This window comes from Amphibalanus amphitrite, unplaced genomic scaffold, assembly GCF_019059575.1.
Source record: "Amphibalanus amphitrite isolate SeventyFive unplaced genomic scaffold, NRLGWU_Aamphi_draft 000184F_arrow, whole genome shotgun sequence".
Taxonomy (NCBI): domain Eukaryota; kingdom Metazoa; phylum Arthropoda; class Thecostraca; order Balanomorpha; family Balanidae; genus Amphibalanus; species Amphibalanus amphitrite.
The window spans coordinates 399,678-423,010 of NW_024881679.1; the positions used below are offsets into that span (position 1 = coordinate 399,678).

Genomic DNA, 23,333 nt, shown 5'->3' on the forward strand with positions numbered 1-23,333 from the left:
TCGAACGCCGCCTTCCGCGTATCGCTACGTGGCCCAGGAGCCGAGTTAGAAGGGGGGGTGTTCAAACACCCCCCCCCCCCCAGCAGGGCGTGGAAATCCAGGACCCCCAGCCGGGCGCGGGTTAAGATGCTTCCTTAACCCTCGCCGGCCGAGGGGGGGGGGGGGGCGCGGGTGCCGCCCCCCCATAGGGTTTTTTCGCGATAGCTCCGAACACGCTGGCGATAGAGAGCTGAAACTTGGCATACCTGACCTTTGATCCAAGCCGGATCTTTTGACACCAACCGCATTTTTGGGTCAGGTCAGGTCACTGACCTATGACGTCATAAGTGAACCTCTGCACGGTCTTCAGATGTCGCAACTTCGCAACGCCCTCACTGCCAGAGGAGATGTCACAGGGAAATGAAACTTGCAGGATCTAGTATCCATTATGAGTCCCACAACTTGTATATCTCGGATTTTTCCTAAATGTCATATGAGGTCAGGTCATTTTCGTGACCTCACCATTATAAGTCAATGGGGAAAAATTCAAACTGCTATTCTGGCGCCGGGAACGATCTCCAACTATCTCAAGCACACAGAATCGTGATTTTATGCACTCCTTGCAAGGTTAGGTGCGTCACTTTTGCAATGTTGACCTTGCGTGACGTCATTTATGACGTCATCAAGGTCATATTAGTTTTTCGTCAATAACTCTTGATCAAATTGAGCTAGCGAGTCGGGAAAGCCACCAATGGACTCAGGAAGACCTGCCAAATCGAATGATATGCGACATTACCTCTTTCAACCAACTTCGTGACCTGGGGGTGTTGACCTGACCTTGACCTGAGGTCAACACCCCAAGTTGACCTGACCCGGACAAAAAGTATATCATTCGACGCGCCTGAGCGAGACGAACACGATGCTGCCAAAATCGGCGCTCTGCGGCCGTTTTTTTGCGTAGTTATTCACCAAAAACTGAACCGTACCTTGGGGCACTTGACCTGACCTCAGAGGTCACTGGTTGACCTAGGACATTAAAATCGGGTACCAATCTCTGCGTCTCGTAACTCGGGACGCTCGTTTTTTTCTGAGTGTGTCAAGTGTTGGTCAACACGTGACGCTCGTTTTTTCCGCGACGCGCTAGCTCCACCAGGGGCGAAACGGCGAGGGGGGGGGGGGTCGTACCCGCCCCCCCCCCTCGGCCGGCGCGTATGTAGAAAACCAATAGGTCCGGCGAGGGTTAACTCACTCTTGCGCGCGTCACGTGTTGACCAACACTTGACACACTCAGAGTGTGGATGGAGCTGAAGAGCTCATAGAACACCCACTACGACACTCATAATACCGTTATGAGAGTCGTGTGACACCCAATATTAGTGTCATTTTTGCACAAGCTTATCGGCTGTTTTTCTTGTGCAAAAATGACACTAATATTGGGTGTCGCACGGCTCTCATAACGGTATTATGAGTGTCGTAGTGGGTGTTCAAATGAGCTGTTCAGCTCCATCCATACCTACTCTTTAAGAGTGTGTCGAGTGTAGGTCAACACGTGACGCGCGCAAGAGCAGAGGCGGATCCAGCTCAGAGGTTTGGGGGGGGGCAAACCATAAAAATTTATCGATTCTTTCCATGCATCGTCCATAGGCGTAATGTTAAAATCATGCCGTTTGGGGGGGGGGCAAATGCCCATTTTGCCCCCCCCCCCCCTGGATCCGCCACTGCGCAAGAGTAAGTTAAGGAAGCATCTTAATGGGAGTACTTGGCTCCGAAGAACCGAAGAGTGTAGGTAATTATTTTTTTTGTGTGTGGTTGACAAAAGATTTTTATAAGAGAGGACTTCTTAGTTCTTTCCAACTCTGCTCTCAGGATCAGTCCAGTCCATTAAGCTAAATCTACATCTTTTGGGCGATATCTCTGAAGATTTCTAAAGCAGCCAACATTCGTCTTATGGCGCTTGATATAAGAATAAGTCCAACTATTTTAGACATGTTTGCGTCCTCAAATCACCGCGGTTTTTCTCTTTCTCCTATACGCGGCACTGGTGCTCGGCCATGGGCAGCGCACCGTTTTTCCCCCACCTAGGACGCCGCCGACTAGCGTCAAGAACGTCCTGCTAGCGGCGCCTCATGCGCCCGGCAGCCGACCGACCGCCCGTCGTTCAGTGGCGGGTCCTGGGGCTTTGGGGTCACGGGTTCATGACCCTATAGAGCCTTCAGAGTTTCAATAGACCCCAAAGCTGCAGCTAGGTGCTCTTGCCGCCAGTACTTGCGGTATTTGCGTTCAGCAACGTTTTGGCCGGAACTGCAATCGGCCATGAGTTGCCCCCAAAACGCACTGCCAGCTCCGCCCCTGGCCGTTGCTAGGTGGTTCACATGGGCGTCAGTGCCGCGCCAGGCCGGGCGGCGCTATCGTGCCATGATAGGGCCAACGCAGCCTCGCGGGTCGCTCCACCGCCGCCCGCGCCGGAGTCGGAGCCGGAGCCGGATTCGGCGCTGCCCGGAGTCGGCGGCTCGCCCTTGGACCTTGGTCGATCAGTGGCGGCGGCAGAGACAAGCGTGGCCGCTTCTGAGTACCGTCCTACAGCACCTGGTGCCAGTCATGTATAATATATGCTTTTTATAAGCGGTGTGTTACGGAATACTGAACGGCCATGCGCGAGCTGTCATGAGCCCTCTCGCGGGACAAGCGCCCCTGATGACCGAGAACCGTGACCCCAGGACCCACAGTGTCTCGACCCGGTGGCGCCGGCCCGACCCACCCCGACACCGACCGTGCACCTATCGACTATAACTGCACCAGTCCAAGCGTTAACTCAGTGTGAAGAGTACCTACATAGGTGACGGGGAGCCCCCAAATTCCTTAGACAGGATCTCAAGTTCCGATAGGAGCACGTTTCTCCGGTATGACCGTTTGGACGGCTGTTTGATCTGCCTTCGGGACACTCCCGTCCCAATTGGATGACCTCAGTCGCTACCGCACACTGCAGTTGGTGATCGATTGAGTCTAATGTCATATATCCTCTCATTCCACTGTTTAAAATGGTGTCTATAGACGAAAGCCGGTGTCTATAGACGAAAACCGCCAAACCTGGCGCAACAAAAAGCAGATCAAAGGCACTGCCCTGAACCTCTCATGATGGCGGCGCCCTCAAGATGCCGGCGCGCACTTTTATCGGCTGATCCTCGGCCTTGCAGATTTGCCAGATTCTGAAGCGTTTGGCGCCCTCCAACCCATGGCTCCAACTGTTGATAGTGTGATACGGCGGCGTTGGCGTTCAACACTGTGCGCGCGGCGCGGTCCGGAGCCCTCGGCGACCGGCGTGCCCCCTTAGCGACCGCCGTCAGTTCGCTCGGTACACCTGCAAAGGTAATCGCTGACCAATCGCGGCCCGCCAGAGTGACGCCGTACCCGTCTGTCCGCGGCCGTCTGCCGACAGAACGGACTGCAGATAGATAATCGGTCGTTGACTCGGTGTGCGGTATCGCTGCACCTTTAGCGCCACCTTTTCAGGGCCAGCCAATGCCATGAAAAGATCAACAAGAGCCAACAATCGGCGACATTTGATGGTGGCTTATGGATAAACGGCCTAAACTGGGACCAGAGGTGCTACGATGTGTTGTATTTGTTGGCTTTAAATTAACCCAAACGTTTGACGATATATCTCTGATCGAATGCGACTGACTTAATCTAATTCATTTCTGGAAAGCTGTGCGGTACTGGGTACATCCTGCCCTACTCTAGGTGCTGGAGCGTCGCGCTTTTCGTTTGAATTGGCTCGTTTGTTTTGTCAGGCCCGCGGGCGGCCATTTGGCAGCAGTAGGTATACTTACTGGCTGGCTGACTCTTGGCCTGGCAGACGACGGTATACGAGGGCCTTTTTTATCGGGCGGCAAAAATTCGGCCTCTTGCTGTATACGCTAGCGTGGGCAGATTGTCTGGTGACACCTATCGAAGCCGTTTTTACCGTAGTGACGAACAATTAGTAAGTTCAGATAGCAATGGCTGTGACGAAAGCTGCCCTACTTTTATCTGTACTTTTATCAAATGCGAGTCGTGAAAGCATTACTTCTCTCAAAGGGGGTGACCCATGATGCCGACCGTATTGACCTTATTGCTCTTTCAATTCAGTTGTTGGCAGGGCACAATGCAGTAAATAATTTTGATTACTCTCACCGCATTGCGGATTGCTGGTGTCCATGGGCTTTAGATAAGTGTCTATATATTGGTAGCTGAAATGCTATTTAAAATGTATAGGCAACAAAGCATAGGTATAGAAGGAGTCGATAAATGTCCGTGAGGTAGCCCTTGGCACGGTAGCTAAGAACACAAAGGAGGATAAAAACCAGCGTTGTTGGCAAAGCGAATGGAACAATGGAAAGTGGGTAGTGTGCTCAAAGTGCTTATGGCACGTTTAACTGACCACTTCGAATGTTTCAGTTTTAGTAGAATTTATTCTATACCGAAAAGTCGACACGTCGATAAAAAATCGATTAAAGAAGAAAGAGTAGGTACCTACTTTCTGTGTATAAGAATGTCACGCTCTCGGAGAGTGTCGGCCGTCGTCTGAGACATTGCGCCATTGATCGGGCCTCGTCAAAATAGTCATCTTCTCAGCACCGCGGATGCACGGGACCAGCTGACGTACCACTTACCAGCGCACGTGATGTAGACAAGAGACGCTGACTTATCAGCACACGTGGGATGTGGTCACGGGATCACTTGACAAGCACCTAGAGTCTTGGGGAAGAGACCCGGACCCGTCCACCTATTATAGTATACTCGTATATGGCCTTACGTCCAGGCGACGTTCAGACTTCAGAGATGTGAGGGAGCCTCTGCTGCTGTCCCACCGTCGCCCGGGGTCCTAATCCGTCGTCCCGCTTTGCCTCGGGTTCGGACGGGGTCAGTGCCCTCGGGCTACTCAGGGTGGTTCCAATGCGCTGCTCCAGTAACGGGCTTGGGGTGGCCAACATTATGGATCCGCACGTTACACCTCCTTCCCAGCCACGCCTCTTGGTTCGACTCGGCCTCTTCAGCGCCGGCCTAAATCGCCGCCTCTACTGGCCGAAATCGTTATGCTTCCTGTTCATACGCCGCGCCGGTCGCCGCAAGCCTCGACCACCCATTTTACCTGATTTCCGATAAATGTTTAGAAGCTATGGCGCCGGGAAAGCTCGAGCTTTATGAGGTTAGCGATTGTAAATATTTTACGAGCTACTGTAAAACTAAAAAAAAAAAACGAGTTACAAAATGTCAATGGCCCTTGGTCAGTGTCCATGACAGCAGGTCATGGTCAGAAGCCAGTGGTCAGTAATTGCGCTCGGTTAGTGGCCGGCGATATTTGGTCAGAAGTTAGCAGTCAGTGGTCAGCAGTCAGAAGCCAATAGTCGATGGACGGCGGTCAGCAGCATTTGTCGGTTACGAGGCGTTTTCCGGCGGATGGGGGCGCCACCTCTCGTCTTGTTTATGTGAACTGCTGACAGCTCCAAGGCGATGTTTTATGAGACGAGCCAGATTGGGCCACGGCCGTCTGCGGTCGTGGTCGGCGCGGCCTGGTCGGACCAAGTTTTAGAGTCCACCGGGGACTACAGGCTGCGTGTCAGAGACCACCGAGACCACAGACCGAGTCACTGAGACCACCGCGGACCACAGACCGAGTCACTGAGACCGCCGCGGACCACAGACCGAGTCACCGAGACCACCGCTGACCACAGGCGGCGTCGCAGATACCGCAGAGATCTGCAGACCAAATTTTAGAGACTAAGGTGGATTGCCAACCTTATTACTGAATCAGCGCCTTGATCTCATATAAACCTATCATGGACCGGGGACTGCCGATCTAATCTTACGTATTAAAAGGTAGTGTATGAAGGTCAAATGGGACCGTTCAACCAGCCAAGGTCATCATGACTGATAAATCCCATCGACCTGGGTGCTGCATTGAACACGATCGCATGACCCACTGACTCAGCACGGTCCTGAAGTGGTGGTTGGCGAACCGAAAACGTGTGGTGCCGCGCAGCCCACCGGCACATTATTTAGTTGCGGCGTCTCCGCCCAAGTGCGCTATTGTTTTGTCGCGTGTGCGCAAATACTGTTTCCTTTTCAAGTACCTTCTGATCTCGTTTTTAGTATTATATTTAAATCGTATTATCTTCGCTATTGTCTTAAGATTATATAATGTTACTTGCGTTCTAAAATAAGTTTATTGTGCTTTAATTGGCGTAATTATTTCGTTGTTTTCTGTAAGCCCGTTTCTATCTTTTATCTAAAATAGTTTGTGTTTCTGGCACTGTCGCTTCCGCTCCGTTGTTATTCCGGCTCTCGTTACACAGTTGTTTCACATCTCGATATATCTACGCTAAATATAGCTTTTCTACAGTGCACAGTGGCGTCTGACAGGCTGAGTATTCGCGCGAGCTTTCCTCACGTTTTTCCTTAATTTTTACCGCTGATCTCTCGTTATCTCGCTTACCTAAACATTGTCTTTCGTCCCACGTGTCATTTTGGCAGAACAATCATTTTCCTTCCAATCACAGAGCACGTAGCCTTTACCTGACCACTTCATAACTGGTGACCTGCCCGACGTGATTGTTTTGCCTGCTTTTCCTGTGCTTTTGTTGTCATTTTTTTGTCTGTTTTGTTGATTGACCTCCCCACCTGCTCGTCGTGATGCCTGACCCTGTTGATGATGGCCGTGCCCTCTCCGGTGACACTGTTGTCCCTGTGACTGGGGGTGCAGCAGCAGCAGCTGCTCCAACTGACTCTGCCGCTGGTGCTGTCCAGCACGTGTCAGTGAAGCCACCAGCCTTCATGGAGACGGCTGTCCAGGGCTGGTTCGCGATCATGGAGGCCCAATTCCATCTGGCCAAGATTACCAGCGACACCACCAGGTTCTACCACGTCCTGGCTGCCCTTCCGCCCACCACAGTCTCCAAGCTTGACACATCAGTGCTTGGTTCGAGCAGCTATGCAACCCTGCGGGATGCTGTGTGCTCCCTCTATGAGCGGACTAGGTCTGAGCTATTCGATCAGCTCATCAGCAAGGTCCAACTGACCGGACGGCCTTCTCTTTTCGTCAGAGAACTACAGGAGATTGGCTGCAAGGTGGGGGTCGGCGACGACCTCGTGAGACACAAGTTGCTCCAGAGCCTGCCGCCCACCGTGGGAACTGTCCTCGCAGCCCAGCGGGACCTCACGCTCCACCAGCTGGGCAAGCTGGCCGATGAACTGATGCCTCTGCTTCAGACGTCCTGCTTAGCAGCAACTGCCCAGCCTCAGCCGCCCTCGACCAGTCAGCAGCAGCACCAGTGGGACCATCGTCCTGCCGCCCGATCCAGTGGCCGCAGTCGGGATGGACCTCTACCTGCTGCCAGCTCCACTCCACGAGGCCTGCAGCCATTCTACAGAGACCAGCGACCACAAGTCTGCAGGGCGCACCTGTACTTCGGCCAGGAGGCCCGCACGTGCAAGCCCTGGTGCCGGTGGCCGAAGAAGGGGGACGCCAAGATGGAGCCCTCCTCCCGGCGTGGTTCTCCCCAGCGTCCGGGAAACTAGAGGGGCAGGCCCTCGCGACTGCGACGCGCGGCCTGCCACTCTTTCGAGTCGCAGCCCAAGCTGGAGTCAGCACTCTACACTTCATCGTAGACACTGGAGCCGGCGTCTCTCTGGTGCCTCAGGACGTCGTCAAGGGAGCCATCCTGCAGCCGACAGCTGTCCGCATCACCACCGCCAGTGGAGCGCCTCTCCCAACGCATGGTGAAGTACTGCTCTCCTTCGTCATTCCTGCCCTCCGCCGTTCTTTCCTCTGGTCGTTTGTTGTTGCTGACGTCACAGCTCCCCTGCTCGGCCATGATTTTCTTGCCCATCACAACCTCCTTGTTGACTGTGGTTCCCAGACTCTCCTGGACTCCGTGACCTCCCTCCGTTCTCCAGGTGCTCCCGTCGACCGCCCCGGTCCCGGCGCCTTCCTGGTCAACCAGAGCGACAGTCTACCACCGGAGGTCCAGACACTCCTGCAGCAGTTCCCCTCTCTGCTGATGCCGCTGCAACTGGGAACAGAAGCTGATGCGTGCCCGATTCCAGCCTCCCACAACATCGACACCGGCAGCTCTCCACCGACGTTCGCCAGTCCGAGACGACTCCCGCCGGACAAGCTGGAAGCTGCCAAGAAGACGTTCGACACCCTGCTGGAGGCTGGCATCATCCGACCGTCCAACTCTCCCTGGGCATCGCCTCTGCACATGGTCCCGAAGAAGACACCCGGGATGTGGAGAGCGACAGGGGACTACCGCGCGCTGAACGGCAAGACCAAGCCAGACCGCTACCCGCTGCCACACATCCACAGCATCAGCACCCGTCTCCATGGGATGCGTGTGTTCTCCAAGGTGGACCTGCTGAGAGCCTATCACCAGATCCCTATGTCGCCACAGGATGTGGAGAAGACGGCTGTAACGACACCATTCGGCGCGTACGAATACGTGTTCATGCCGCTGGGCCTGCGGAACAGTGGGGCTACATTCCAGCGTGTGATGGACCAGCTGTTCCGCCAGGTCAGCTGCGTCTTCGTCTACCTGGATGACGTCCTGATCTTCTCGCCAGACGCAGAGCAGCATCACAAGGACCTTCAGACCGTCCTCGGCATCCTCCATCGACACCGGCTAAGGATCTCGCTGGACAAGTGCGACTTCTTCAAGCCGCAGGTGGTCTATCTAGGCCACACCGTCTCCGCCGAGGGGCTCCGGCCGCCAGACGCCAAGATCGAGGAGATCGCGGATCTGCCGACTCCACCGGACTCCACAGCACTCCGCCGATTCCTCGGGATGGTCGGGTTCTTCCGCCGGATGATCCCACACTTCGCCGAGATCGTCCACCCGCTGACAGAGCTGATGAAGCACAACCAGAAGAGCACCAACCTCCCGTGGACCGAGACGGAGCTCGCCGCCTTCACAGACATCAAGGAGGCACTGCAGACAGCATGCACCATCCGACATCACCTGCCGTCCTGTGAGACCTACCACCTGGTCACCGACTGCTCACAGGTGGCAGCCGGTGCAGCTCTGTACCAGATCGCGGACGGTCAGCCTGTCCCCGTCGGCTTCTTCTCCAAGAAGCTCAGCGACCAGCAGAGGCGATACTCAACATACGACCGCGAGCTGCTGGCCGCCTACCTGGCCGTGCTTCACTTCCGTCACCTGTTGGAAGGTCGTGTCGTCGCGCTCTTCACTGACCACCGGCCGCTCACCACCGCGTTCCTCAGCCCGCAGACGGCCAAGTCGGACCGTCAGCAGCGGCACTGGAGCGTGATCTCCGAGTACGTCTCCTCCGTCCAGTACGTGCGCGGGGCTGACAACGTGGTCGCTGACTGTTGGAGTCGCCCTGTGACCCCCGACGCCCTCAGTCCGCCCGACCAGAGCTCCGAGACCTCGCCACCGACAGGATCACTCCTGACCACACTGGGCAGCGCGGCTACCGCGCCCGTCGGTGCGGGTGCGCGCCCTGAGTCGCCTCCGGTCACCGTACCGGACGGCGCGCGCGCGCGCCCTGTGCCGCCTCCGGTCGCCGCACCGGTCGCCGCGCGCGCGGTACGCCTCGAGCCGCCACCGGTCGCCGCGCCGGACGGTGCCCGCGCGCGCTCGGAGCGGCCACCTGTCGCCGCACCGGACCGCGCGCGCGCGCGCCCCGATCCGCCGTCTGCTGCGCTCAGCAGCACCGCCGCCGACACTGGCATGACCCCGGTGACTGCTGCGCCGCACCCGGCCACCGAGTCGCTGGCGGCTGCCGCGCCACCGAGCACCACGCCTACAGCGTCAGTGAACGCCGCCACCGTGGACGCCGCCGACCTGCACGCCATCGCCGAGGCTCAGAGGGACGACCAGGAGACAGCTGCCTACTCGGACCGGCTGACACCCTTCCCGTTGTCAGCTGATCTCACCGTCCTCTGTGATACCACTCTGACACTTCCCAGGCCGTTTGTCCCAGTCCCCCTCCGCACTCATGTGTTCGAACAGGTGCACAGCCTCGCTCATCCTGGTGTCAAGGCCTCCCTTCAGCTGGTCAAGTCGCGCTACTTCTGGCCCGACATGGACCGCTGTATCCGCCGGTGGGTACGCGAGTGCTCCTCCTGCCAATCGAGTAAGGTCCACCGCCACACCAAAACCGTCCCGTCTCCGTTTTCTCTCCTCAGCGACAGGTTCGAGACCATCCACATAGACATTGTCGGTCCTCTGCCGCCATCAATCCCTCACGGTGAGTCTTTCACCTCCCCGTGTCGGTACCTCCTGACGTGTGTTGACCGTTCCACCCGCTGGCTGGAGGCGGCCCCTATCGCCGACATCTCAGCAGCCACCGTCGCAGCCGCCTTCATGGACGTCTGGGTGGCCCGGTTTGGTGTGCCGCTGCACGTCGTCACCGACAGAGGTACTCAGTTTGAGTCCGCCCTCTTCCGACAACTGGCCGAGATCCTCGGCTTTCACCGCCTGCGGACAACGGCGTACCACCCCAAGACCAACGGCATGGTGGAGCGTCAGCATCGGACGCTGAAGTCAGCCATCATCGCCAGCAAGAAACAGTGGTTACAAGCACTACCTGTGGTCCTCCTGGGCATCCGGGCGGCCATGAATGAGACTGGCTATGCGCCGTTCACTGCCGTCACCGGGGGCATGCTGTTGCAGCCCCGGATAAGAGTGGACCGGCAGCCTGCTCCGGACGGCGCCGCCGAGACCGTCGGGGAGCTGGCCCGCCGACTCGCCAGGACAGACTTCCTCTCGCCGTCTGAAGGCAGCCACCATGGACTGACCCAGCCGCACATGCCGACCGACCTCTCGACGTGTTCACACGTCTGGCTGCGGGTTGACCGCGTGCGCCGCCCTCTGGAGGCGCCTTATATCGGCCCTCTGCGCGTCCTCAGGCGATGGGATCGCTGGTACCAGCTGGAGCTGCCGTCGGGGAAGAGTGACACCGTCTCGGTCGAGCGGCTCAAGCCAGCATACCTACCGCAGTCACCGCCGCCGGGTGGGCTGGGCGGTGCCGATGCCGCACCGCCCCTGCCCCCCGTGCAGTCCGGTACAACCACATCGCCGTCGGTGGAGCCGGGCCGCGCCGATGCCGCGCTGTCCCCGCTTCCCGGCCTGGCCAGCGCTGCACCGCCTGTGCACGCTTCATCATCGCCGCCAGCGGAGCCGGACCGTGCTGACGTAGCGCCGCCACCATCTGCTCCGCCACGTCGTGGTCGCCGTCTTGGGGGCCAGAGCTCGGCGCCCGCGTCGCCGCCGTCGCCTGTGCCTGTTCGTCCACAGCGAGACGCCGTGTACACTCGTGCTGGTCGCCGCGTTCGGTTTCGTGTTCCACCCTCGTGAGTTTTTTTTATCTTTTCCCGCTCCGCTCTTAGGGGGGGGAAGTACTGTGGTGCCGCGCAGCCCACCGGCACATTATTTAGTTGCGGCGTCTCCGCCCAAGTGCGCTATTGTTTTGTCGCGTGTGCGCAAATACTGTTTCCTTTTCAAGTACCTTCTGATCTCGTTTTTAGTATTATATTTAAATCGTATTATCTTCGCTATTGTCTTAAGATTATATAATGTTACTTGCGTTCTAAAATAAGTTTATTGTGCTTTAATTGGCGTAATTATTTCGTTGTTTTCTGTAAGCCCGTTTCTATCTTTTATCTAAAATAGTTTGTGTTTCTGGCACTGTCGCTTCCGCTCCGTTGTTATTCCGGCTCTCGTTACACAGTTGTTTCACATCTCGATATATCTACGCTAAATATAGCTTTTCTACAGTGCACAGTGGCGTCTGACAGGCTGAGTATTCGCGCGAGCTTTCCTCACGTTTTTCCTTAATTTTTACCGCTGATCTCTCGTTATCTCGCTTACCTAAACATTGTCTTTCGTCCCACGTGTCATTTTGGCAGAACAATCATTTTCCTTCCAATCACAGAGCACGTAGCCTTTACCTGACCACTTCAAACGCGTCTTCTGGCGACTATCACCATTCCGCCAGGCGCCAGCAGGGCAAACCAAGAGCCGTCAGAACAGGCAAATATGGATTAACCAGCTGCATCGCGATCTTTGGTGATTCGTCCTCAAACTTGAAGACGGTATTTACTTTCGATATATTTCAGATTTATATGTACGCTCGGTTTCAAGTAGTTCCAAACGTCTTGTTATAGCTTCTGGCGATAGGTATCCTTGCTGGCAAGATGAGACGAGCCAGCGTGGCCCGGCGCGGCGTCTCTTCGGCGCCAGCGCTAGCGCCATTGTCTGCACCGTCAGCCGTGGCTCGGGTAGCGGACTGTCCGGGTATCTTGTGTCTACCTTTAGAGAGCTCAATGAACGGAGTCGAGCTCAGCCGACAGAACGCCGCGTTTGAAGGGGTAGTCCCTCCGCCCCGGCTGGGCGTCAGGTCGCCGGAAGATGGCTCGATTTCTATAGACCTGTTTCTATGGCGTCTCGAAGACTGGTCACAGAAACGAACAGCGTGGCTATTTTACTGGCTTTTAGCTCGTAGTCGGGGCCCGTCATAGCCACCCGCCAACTGCGTGCGTCCGTCGGGGGCCGCCATGATCCAGTCAGGTGTCTGGATCATGTCTCTCGGCGGCTGTTTGAGGCGCTCTGTGAGCTGCTCCACGCCGTCCGACCGGCACAAATCCATAGACCATCCCGGGATGACTCGCCTCTGCGCCTACCTTGGACTTTGTCTTCCCGAACATTCCACCCAAAGCCCGAATCAAGGGCACAACGAGATAACTGAAGAGCGACTGCTCATTCGTCTACAGGAAAATGAATTTCCATTGTAGCTGTCCATTTCAACAAGTGGCTTGTCCGAGTGCTTTTTGCGATAGGACCAGTGCTTTTGCGACAGGGCCTACTTATCATCTGCTAAGTAGGCCGTCCTATTTAGTTGGCGCCCCCAGAGGGCATCCGGCATATAAAGACTACTTACTTCCCCGAAGTACAGATATCCTACTGCGGCACGGCATTTATGCCCGCCGGAGCACCTTTTGAACGCTGTGTGCTCCAGATAAAATTCATTCATCTGGCTTGCTCAAGCACACAAGCGTCGGTATAACTGATTGTTTAGGCCCCACGTAGACCGGTTTTTGACTGGGTGACGTGACTGGAGGTCTGGGAAGCGTCAAACGTGGAAGACTGGAGAACGCAGGTGTGACTCGGCCTTAGCTGAAAGGGGTTACGTCAGCTGGCGCTCCCGTTCTGACCTCACACCGCTCCCTGTCCCGTGTCTTCCTAGATATAAACACCAGGACTTGCTCACAAACGGCACCGAAGCCGACTGTTCGTCCGTTCTTCCGAGCCACGCTGCTTTGAAAGGCGCAGGCAGTACTCGCGGAAACATGGCTCCCCTTTGTATATTTGACTTTTGGATCCGGAAACCTGTAACAATCTATCTTGTGAAGTCTGAGCTGTGAACTCTGAAGTATACCAATATTCGATACCGTCACTTAGAAAATAGCCGGATTGCGTGAATTACTGTAAATGGCGTAACGATGCCCACTAGACGATCATCCATCAACTCTTGCGAAATCTTACGTACCTACTCTTACGCACGCACAGTACGCAACGCATTGTTTGAGTTTGTTCATGTGTCGCTGACCACTATGTTTGTCCTTCTTACAGCAATACTCACTGAGCGGCCGGAACGACAACATCGGGTACGGTTTCTACCAGTCTCGGCCAGGTCAGACGGACATAGACCAGGACATTGACCCAAGAACGGGCCGGCCGTGTGGCGCCGGCGGCTGCGGCGCCGGCGGCTGCAAATGTGTCGGCGAAAAGGGCAGCCGGGTGAGTTTGTGAGCGCCGATGGCCGCTCACGTGCTGCCGACGGCGTGGGCCGTCCTGCAGCGTCCAGCCACCCCACTGGCTGCTGGGGATCGGGGGAAGGCCGGCCACTAGCGCTGGGCTGCAGAGCGTAGGTATAAGCTTTCTTTCACACCTTTGCACACCGCCAAATTACAGCACTGAAGGAACCGATAAAAGTGCCACTTTACAGGCAGTCAAGTTATATTGGTTCGGGTGATCCTATGGAATCGCTGATGGCACATCGAGCGATAGGCTGGCTGGAACCAGTCAGCCAAGCCGATGTGTTTATTGACGCTACTCTAATAAGTGATGACTGATGACTCTGCAACTTGCATGCACGTCATCAAGTACATGTCCTATATTTCTGTACTTTACCGGCGCAGATAAAATAATGCATTGAAACTTAATCGTCTGCGTACGTGGGCAGGACAACGTCTGTTTGTGTATTACTATCGTGAGCCTCCATAGCAACGAGACCCACTTCACTGTGCCGTTGATATAACCCTTTCACAAGTGCCAAGGACTCGGGTGGCTATCAATAGTCGTCACTCGTCATTGTTTGCAGGGTGTAAAATCGCACAGTGCATGTGACCTTATTTACGCTCACAGAAAGCTCGCTCAGTTTAGAATGTTGTATCCAGCTCTTTGAAACTGATGTGTTTATTGTTTGGCATTGAATAGTTTTAGTCACATGAAGCACTTTTTCGCTTTAACCTATACTGGGAAGGTAGGGCAATAATGCTTCGTTTTTTTATGAAAAGTCCGTTCTGAACCGTAAAAAGCCGCTTAGGTTTACGCTTTTTTTAAACGTTTTGATTGTATGGTTGAAAACGGTTTGGTCACTAACAGATGGTGAAGTCACGAATTCGTGAAGCACTGAGAGGAGCCGGGGCGAGAGACTGTTGGCCTTGAAACTCATCCTGCTGTGCCCACTGTATACCAGCCCATGACGTGATCTGTCGTTTCAGGGCCCTCCCGGAGTGCTGGGGCCCACTGGACCCAAGGGCCAGCAGGGTTTCCCCGGAATGGAGGGCCTGCCCGGACCCAAGGGCAGCAAGGGCGACACCGGCCCGCAGGGCCCCAGAGGGCTCCAAGGAGACCGGGTGAGTACCGCGGACGTCACTGATAGACAATCGCGCTCCGTGTAGTGTGCGGAAGAATTGGGCGTTGCATCCACTCGAAGTCTAGACGTGTGTTGAAGAGGCTTTGGCCCTTTCTTATCACTCTGTCATCATATAAACTATATTGAGCGGGCAAGCTATGTCGGCACATTCTGTTACCAGGCGCTGCTCGGCCTGGCCCCGTCTGACCGTTTGACCCTGTCTTTGTACAGGGTAAAATGGGTCTGCCGGGATTCCCCGGAATTAACGGAATTCCGGGTCTTCCGGGCGAACCGGGCCCACGCGGCTTCCCCGGACTGGACGGCTGCAATGGCACTGACGTGAGTACGGTAGATTGCAGGTGGACTGGCTTGAAAACAGTGATGTAGGTGGATTGACTTAGAAACAGTGATGCGTGAATACTGAATTGATGTACGCACAGTGACTTAACCCTCGCCCTGGCAGGGGGGGGGGTCGATGCGACCCCCCCTAAGGTTTTTCAAAGATAGCGTAAAAACGGCGGCGCGCAGCGCCGCCAAATTTGGCACAGCCTATGGGGCAACCTTTTTACATATGACCTGAAAATTTCAGGTCCGGGTGACCTTGGGTCAGGTCACCAGGTCAGAAAAACCGGTACAAGGTCATGGTCAAATTTCAATTTTCTTTTTGCACCTCTCCAACTCACAGTTTTCGACTGATTTCCTTCAAACTTTCAGGATGTGCTAAGTTCACCGAGTTGTATAACATATAGTCCGGCTTTTTTTAGGTCACTGACCTGAGGTCAGTTAGAGGTCATTACGTCGTAATGTTAAGCCTATGGGAAAATACTAAATTCGGAAAATACTGGAGATATCCGCTTCGTTCTATCACTTTTGTGCTTTGAAACCACGGTACTTAACAGCAGGTCACTTGGTGCTTCTTTGTTTGGTGTACTTATCCATGGGTCAGGTCAAATGAGGTCAACTGAGGTCAAATGACGTTTTTGCCAATAACTTGGCACATAATGACACTAGAGCTTAAAAAATGGTACCATTGTGTTCCTGGTGATCAGCTGAATCGAATGATATGCGATATGATGCAATTTGGTTAACTTGAACTTAATTTATTAATTTAAGTTAACTTAAAATTTAAGAAAAACTTTAAGTACACTTAAGCAAGCTGAAAAGTATATCATTCGACGCGCCTTGACGTGCTGAGTTCACTGGTGCTTTTCTTTTTTCTCTATCTTAATTAGATCAAAAGTTGTAAGCGAAAAACTTTCGACCTGTTTTTAGCGAAATTTTTACATTTATACCCCCCAAAACCCCCCTAAATATTGACCTAGAGCAACCAAATTTGCACAGGGGCGAGAACTCCAGAGGGCCCACCTACCTACCAAATTTGGTGTTTCTAGGTGCCATAGGAGCCAATCGCGAGGGGGGGTCGCATCGACCCCCCCCCCCCTGCCAGGCCGTGTTATGAAAAATGCCCTGCCAGGGCGAGGGTTAAGGACTGACGTGCTGCGCACACAGTGCTTTATGGACTGACGTGAGTACAGTGATGAAGATGGACTGACTTGACATCAATGATGTGTGAATTAATGGGCGCCGATGACCACTGTAGTCCGGCGCCCAAAAACCCCAATTCATCATCACCATCATCGATGTGTGAATTGACGTGCGCACAGTGATTTACGGACTGATGGGAATACAGTGATGTATGGACTGGACTGACGTGAGCACAAGTGATGCGCGGACTGACTGTAAGATACAGTGATATCTTGACTGATGTGATTTTTTCACTTTACCATAGCTGTTTAGCCTCAACTCTGTTTTTGATGAGACAGGTAAACCTTGTGGGAGTTACGAATGTCTATTGTGTCACATTGACTGACTGTTGCAGGGTTCCCCTGGATTTCCGGGACCCCCAGGACCGGCTGGACCCCCTGGCTTTTCGGGAGTACCGGGACCAAAGGGTGAGTCTCTACTTAGTTTACGCCAAGTGCACAACCAGTAGCATACATTTACACAGCCCCGAGTGACAGAGATTGGTAACCTGTATTGGAGGCATTGCAAGTTTTGATAAACTACGCAAATGCACGTCCACATTCAGTACACAGCATAACTATACATACTTTCAACGGATCCCATTGCCCGCATACTACATGGCGGGCTATTTGCAAACGGTATTTCGTCGCCAATGGCCTTACGCTTTTATTACATGGCTCGTGTGTAAACTGGTATGTGATAATTTTGACCGTTGAGCGCCATTTTTACATTTAATTTTATTATCCGGGATTTCATGTTTTTGTTAATGACACAATGACAATGGACAATAGTAATCCGCGCCTGTTTAAATCCTTTTTAATTTTCTTCTGAGTGACGACAAATTTATTCACGAGTTTATACAACGACGTTTATATATAGCGACATTTATTCGCGAGTTAGAGCGGGCCACGTAAAAATGAATAGGTACTGTAAGGGGTAGGGACAACAATAAAAAAATATTGCCCTATGTGACGCCACTGTAGCCCTGGGGTAAAGATCTCAACAAGTAATATTGCCCGCGGCTATGCCACGGATCAGGTGTGTGCTTACTATCCTGAATCCTGAGATGGGCCTTTATCGAGCGGCGATCGGCCTGCTCCTGGCTCTTCCTGATTATGCCACTGTAAAATGTGATATGTTATCAGTTCGTGGTCCGTCTTTTCCTGGTAGCTGAACTGTTCGACGGACCGACTATTCCACTGAGCTAGGTCTATAGTCCGTGCCTTCGTAGGTCCCCTCTCCACTGCCAAACATTTAGCGGGTCTGCAGTCACTGATGACAGACCGGCTCTCTTGTACCGTCCGATGCAACGATCGGTGGTGCTTATTTACGTTTCCGTAATGGAAACCGAGGCCGAAAATTCGGTCTGAAATAGTGCTGATTGAAATTGCCTTTTAAACAAGCTACGACACTTCACGTGCACGCCTCTTTGACAATAACGTTTGAAGCTCAAATTCGTGGTGCATACTCCATCGTGCATTATTTTATATACCAATATTTCAATAGCTATATATTCATTCATCTTGTCATCGCAGCATGGTTCTTTCATACGTGCTTCTAATTGACAGCCCAAATAACATTCCTACCGCTCTTTGACATCCTTGTTCCTTTTGGCTTTTTTGTTCATAACAGAGACAGAGAGTGTGCGTGGCCCCTCCCTGTCCCATGGGCCACTGAGTCTGCCATGAGAGTGGCCGCCGACTGGGCCCCAGAAAGCGTTAGCGTGCGTGTCCCTGTCTGTTAGTGTGTGGCCCGCGGACTGGCGATACTCGCTAAGTGGGTCGGTTTGCATATACAGTAAAACGGCCCGTGTATATGTATACAGTGGCCGATTCGTCTAGGCCAGAGCAGTGGCCTATATAGCCAGCCGCCATTTCTGGTATAGTGCTGGTGGTGGTTTGAATGAGATCCGGCCGGACATTCAGACGCACCTCAATAGGCACAGCCGCCGAATAGCCTAAATCGTGCGACCGTAACATGTCTTACAAATGAAAGTAGTTTCCCCATTCAAAAGTGAAAGTGGCGAAATTATATCAAAAACCCCACATGTCAGCATAACTGGAATTTTAATCTTAATTTGGCTCATGGGGGTAAGTGTCCATGGTGTAAAAATGCAGGTGAAATCTTTATGTAAGCTAACATTTGGTGAAAAAAAAATGGTATCTATTGCTTGTTAGGTGCGATAGATATCCGCCACATCAAAGCAACATTTTCAAAGTTAACTTGTGCTCGAGTCCATGCTGACTCATGACTGGTGACCTGTCACCGGTGTCCGGTACGCTGTTTCCGGCTCTCGCTGACCCTGTCGGCGGCGGCCGGCCTTGTTCTCCGGCGTCTGCGGACGCTGCTGTCGGCACCGATTATGACGTCACCGTCCTGTTAGATCGGTCGGCAATGGCGGCGCAGCAGAGACGTGCGCCGGAGGAGAGGAATGCCGCGCCATTAGGCCGCCTCTGCCGCCGGTGCCGCCGGCCAGACCGGAGATAAACATTTACATGAGCGGCTCGCTGCAGCTGCGGATAAACAGAGGGTGCCGACTGGTCGGCGGTGGCACCGGCGGCGTACTCCGCCCGCTACCTTACACCGGGAGCACCGCTGAGCGCTCCGCCCTGAGCCGACGCCGCCGACACTGCCACCTGGGCATTCAAACCTGAACATGCCTTCGCCAAGTATAGAAACACGTTTTCTCGAAAATCGGAGCTTTAAAAACGGAGATATTTCGGGGGAGAAAGTTGGAAAAGGCGTAATTTCTTAGAAACCCACAAACCACACCTGACCTCAGGTCACCGCCCTCAGTTTCCTAGTCCCGCTCCCAGTCTGGTCCTACCCTTCCCAGGCTCTTCCCTCGGCCTACTGTGTTTATCATGTTAGTCGCACTGTTTCCTATGACCGTGTTTCTGTGCAGTCGTGTTCCGCCAGTGCGTCTCGCCCCAGTTGACGGGGTTTCCGGCAGAGAGTCTGGCGGACATGCCATTGAGACCATGCCATACGACATTCCGTGCCATTTTCCGCCCAATTCCCAGTGACCCGCGAAGCTAGTCTAAATCACCCGAGGCTGGTTTTGTGGATCTAATGTTGGTAGTGTCAGTGTGAGGAACTCTGTCGTGTGTAGTGTTCATAGCCCTGTTCTTTTGGCTGAGCTCAGAAAAAGATAAACCTGGGCCTGCCAAAATCTTCCAGCGCACTAGAAGTCGCTCGAGCTGACGTTGAAATGACGGGGCCAACCTTCAGGTTTACTACTGCTTTCGTTACAACTTTACGATCCTTTCCCTCATACTCTCCGGTCTGCGCTGACCTCACCCGACGCTGTGCTTCTCAGGTAACAAGGGAGACTCAGCGATAAACCCTGGCCGGGCCATCAAGGGCCAGAAGGGCGAGCCGGGTCGTGACGGGACTCGTGGGATGCCCGGTCGGCCTGGCGCCGTCGGCGAGTCAGGAGATAAGGGAGACAGAGGACCACGCGGACCCTCCGTAAGTAACTCCACCGGTCTCGAGTCGATCGGTTATAGCAACATTGCACTAGTTTAAATGAGGGTTATTGGTTGTTTATGTGTGTGCTCATATACCTACCGGTGAGAAAGTCTGGTCAGGAACTTAGCTTGATTCGAATTTCTTTCTATACAAATGTTTACCGTACAACCTCGAAGTCGACGTGTGCTGTTAGCAAATGTAGGTATTGTTTTTTTATCTTTTTGTTCATTAACGTTTTCAGGATTTCTTTCCGAAACAGATTACGATTATGCGATGACAAAAAAGTACCTATAATGAGCTACGATGTAGATAAGTCGTGCCATGGTTATAGCTGTCAGCTTAGTTTTATTGATGTCTTAGCAGCGGATATTATTGGAGGAATAGCCTACAGACGACCTGCCCGAATGGAGTTTGAGTGTCTTCGGTAGAACCACTGACTAAGTGCTGAACCCTGTCGGACCTGACGAGGGGGGGGGGGGGGTCTCTGAATCTGTGTGCCTGTGAATCGCTCGCCGCGTTGGCAGGATGACCTGCTGTTGACCTGTAGCTGACCTGCCGTTGACCTGTAGCTGACCTGCTGAGGGACTCTCTGAGTAGGTACATCCGCGACCCATCGGCCAGCCTTCGGATCTGATGATTGGTGTCTGTGTTTCTTCGTGTCTGCGACTGCGTCACCTGTCGTAGCTGTGACTCATTCAGCGCCGAGTGCACCGACCGGCAGTTGACCAGTCGCCGGGTGTCTCCAGGTGCCACCCTCTCGGTCGGACGACTGACCTGTGCCACCTGTCTGTACCCGTGACTCACTCGGCCGGGCCTGTTTGTGTTGAAAGTCGCTGGCACCTGGGCCCAGTCCCGGCTCCGGCAGTCTGCCAGTCCTACCCCGGTGGCAGAGCCCACCGCGGGAGCGCCCTGTCCCGTCCCGTTCTGCCGGCCAGCTAGGGTCACGGGGCTGCGTTGGAGCCGCTCCAAACTGTCGCGCTGACGAAACTTGCAACACCTGGGCTGGCTCTAGCCATCAGACAAATGGAGATTAACGGGATTTCACTAATGGATGCGAGTGGAGAATGACGCATGTTTGATGTTTGTATGCCCACATATACCGTTTCCTCAGTGTGCGGCACCGCCCTGCGTTCTGCATGCATGTGATAGCTGCTGTGTAAAACCCCCAACTGAGCTCTTAGTTGAACGGCCTTAGCGGTGTTGCATGATATTTTCAGAGTCGACTTTTAATGTATTATAACAGCCTGAGCCCTGAAACCTGCTATCATTGCATCTCATTTAGTAATTTTGGCATGCTCGCCACCTACTGACCGGTACAGACGCATGGTTGACCTTGTTGTCAGCGATACTAACCGGCTGCGCTCGTCGCGTCAGGGCCTCCCCGGCTCCCCGGGCCTGCCGGGCATGAAGGGCGCCATGGGCCTCGGATTTGAAGGCAAAGGTGGCCAGAAGGGAGAACCGGGCACGCCGGGCCAGCCGGGAATATGTCCTCCCTTCCAGGAGGGCAATTGTACGAATTTCGTCGGCCCGAGGGGTCTTCCCGGCCGAAAGGGAGATCAGGTCAGCCGCCACCTTGTCCGTCCGTCCGTCCGTCCGTCCGTCCGTCCGTCCGTCCGTCCGTCCGTCCGTCCGTCCGTCCGTCCGTTCATTCGTTCGTTCGTTCGTTTGTTCGTTCGTTCGTTCGTTCGTTCGTTCGTTCGTTCGTTCGTTCGTTCGTTTGTTCGTCCCTCAGTCATTGTGCGCGATTGTGCTTGTGCTCTGACGCTGGAAGCATTGCATGAGGTGTTGCTTGGCATTTGCCCCATATCCCGTCTTGCTTCTGCCGCATCCTACATGGTCTAATTTCCATGTCAATTGTCAACCCGCCTGTCTTGGTCTATGTGTATGCTTGTGTCTTTGTGGAAGTATGTCTGCTCGTATAGTCTTCCTGTATTTTACAGAACCTTCTCTAGATAGTCTCGATGTGCTTGAAACGATCACCTCAGTCCTAAGCTTTCTATCGATGCCCAATTCAGCCTTCTGACCGTTCTGAATTACCATGGTGGCCTCTAGGGTCGGCCGGGCCCGCCCGGTCAGCCCGGACTCAAGGGGTACATGGGCATCTGTCCAGAGGCGCCGGCCGGTGAGAAGGGCGAGCCGGGTCCGCCCGGCTGCGGCCCCTGCGGCCCTCCCAACTGTTTCGGTGCCGACTGTGAGCAGGAGGCCAAGGAGCCTAAGGGGACGGTGGCGACCAAGGTGAGGCAGACCGGACGGCGTATTACTAACGGGTGCCGCGGCCGGTGGATGACCGACGTCCGGGCAGACTAACACCCAGCAGCAGGGGACAGCTGGCCAGCCGGCCAGCCGGGCTGCGTTAACCAGCAGAGGGCAGCCCGACCAGCATTAACACCAGCAGGTCGCCGCCGCCGCCGCCGCCGCAGCGGCGGGTGGGGCCACGCCGGCGGCGACAGCAGGCGGCAGCGGGGTCGGCAGCGGTAGTGGCGGGGCTGCAGAATGGCTGTTAACCGGGTGCCGCTTTGTATGACCTGTCGCGTCCAGGGCGTGCCGGGCCGGCCGGGAGCTGCTGGTGCCAAGGGTGAGATGGGTGTCGGCGTGATCGGGCCGCGCGGCGAGCCGGGCGAGCCGGGCCCGCCGGGACCGGCCAGCTTCCTGCCCGTGCCGTTCGAGGCCAACTGCACGACGACGGTGGTGCCCGGCCGCCGGGGCCCGCCGGGACCGCAGGTGAACGGCCTGACAGAGCTGCCGCCGGAGCATGGCGCGCCGCGCGCACCGCACGGCCCTCACGGCACTCCGAAACCCGTCGCCTCCCCGCTCGTCTGTGTGATCTCATAGAATACCAGCACTGAGCTTCGCTGTGCAATGCGCATTGTAGTTCAGCACTCAATTGTGTAGAACATAATGATCAACTCTGCATACGTCTGGAACGTGACTAAAGATCGGTGTGAAACCGAGCATCAGTCTGTAGCTGATATGCTTTTAGATTTTAGAGTTACCGAGCATAGAGCTGAGATCCCCTGAATGAAAATATTCTAGACGCTTTGTGATTTATGTGCAACATTTCACATTTTCAAGTGACACACTTCTGTGATTAAACATCGACATCTGTTCAGTGTCTCATGCTTTGTGTGATAAATGGATACCAAACGAAATTGCACGCCCTTGCACACCTTAGAGCCTGATTACGGAGCGAGCGAAGCGAGCGGAGGTAGAATAACGGAAATTTCTGAGTATGAGCGGCCGGCCGGCCGGCCGGCCGTGCGGACGCTTTAGCGAGGCTTATATCTCAGCAACCACTTGACCGATTTACATGCGGTAATTTTTGTAGGGTAGCTTCATTCCTTCTACCAAGTATTGGACTATTCCCGATGCATGTGGGTGACCCCTTATGCACGTGCCACGTGCAAAACGAAGAGGTGTCAGTTTTGTAATTGTTGCAATAT

The 23,333-nt window shown here is 54.4% G+C and overlaps 1 protein-coding gene across 3 annotated transcripts in view; it reads left to right on the forward strand.

Annotated features, from left to right (window-relative positions):
- The window catches only part of LOC122384239 (collagen alpha-2(IV) chain-like), a 55,921-nt gene that overhangs the window by 15,155 nt on the left and 17,433 nt on the right, over window positions 1–23,333 (forward strand). The window contains exons 3-8 of one of the 3 annotated variants that reach the window (XM_043371410.1): window positions 13,611–13,778; window positions 14,765–14,899; window positions 15,130–15,237; window positions 16,778–16,850; window positions 19,742–19,893; window positions 21,268–21,453. In XM_043371410.1, the coding sequence (XP_043227345.1) occupies window positions 13,611–13,778; window positions 14,765–14,899; window positions 15,130–15,237; window positions 16,778–16,850; window positions 19,742–19,893; window positions 21,268–21,453 (822 nt within the window). Of the gene's footprint in view, window positions 1–13,610; window positions 13,779–14,764; window positions 14,900–15,129; window positions 15,238–16,777; window positions 16,851–19,741; window positions 19,894–21,267; window positions 21,454–21,945; window positions 22,129–22,431; window positions 22,615–23,333 lie in introns of all 3 variants that reach the window. The other 2 variants (XM_043371411.1, XM_043371412.1) reach the window with 2 other exon arrangements.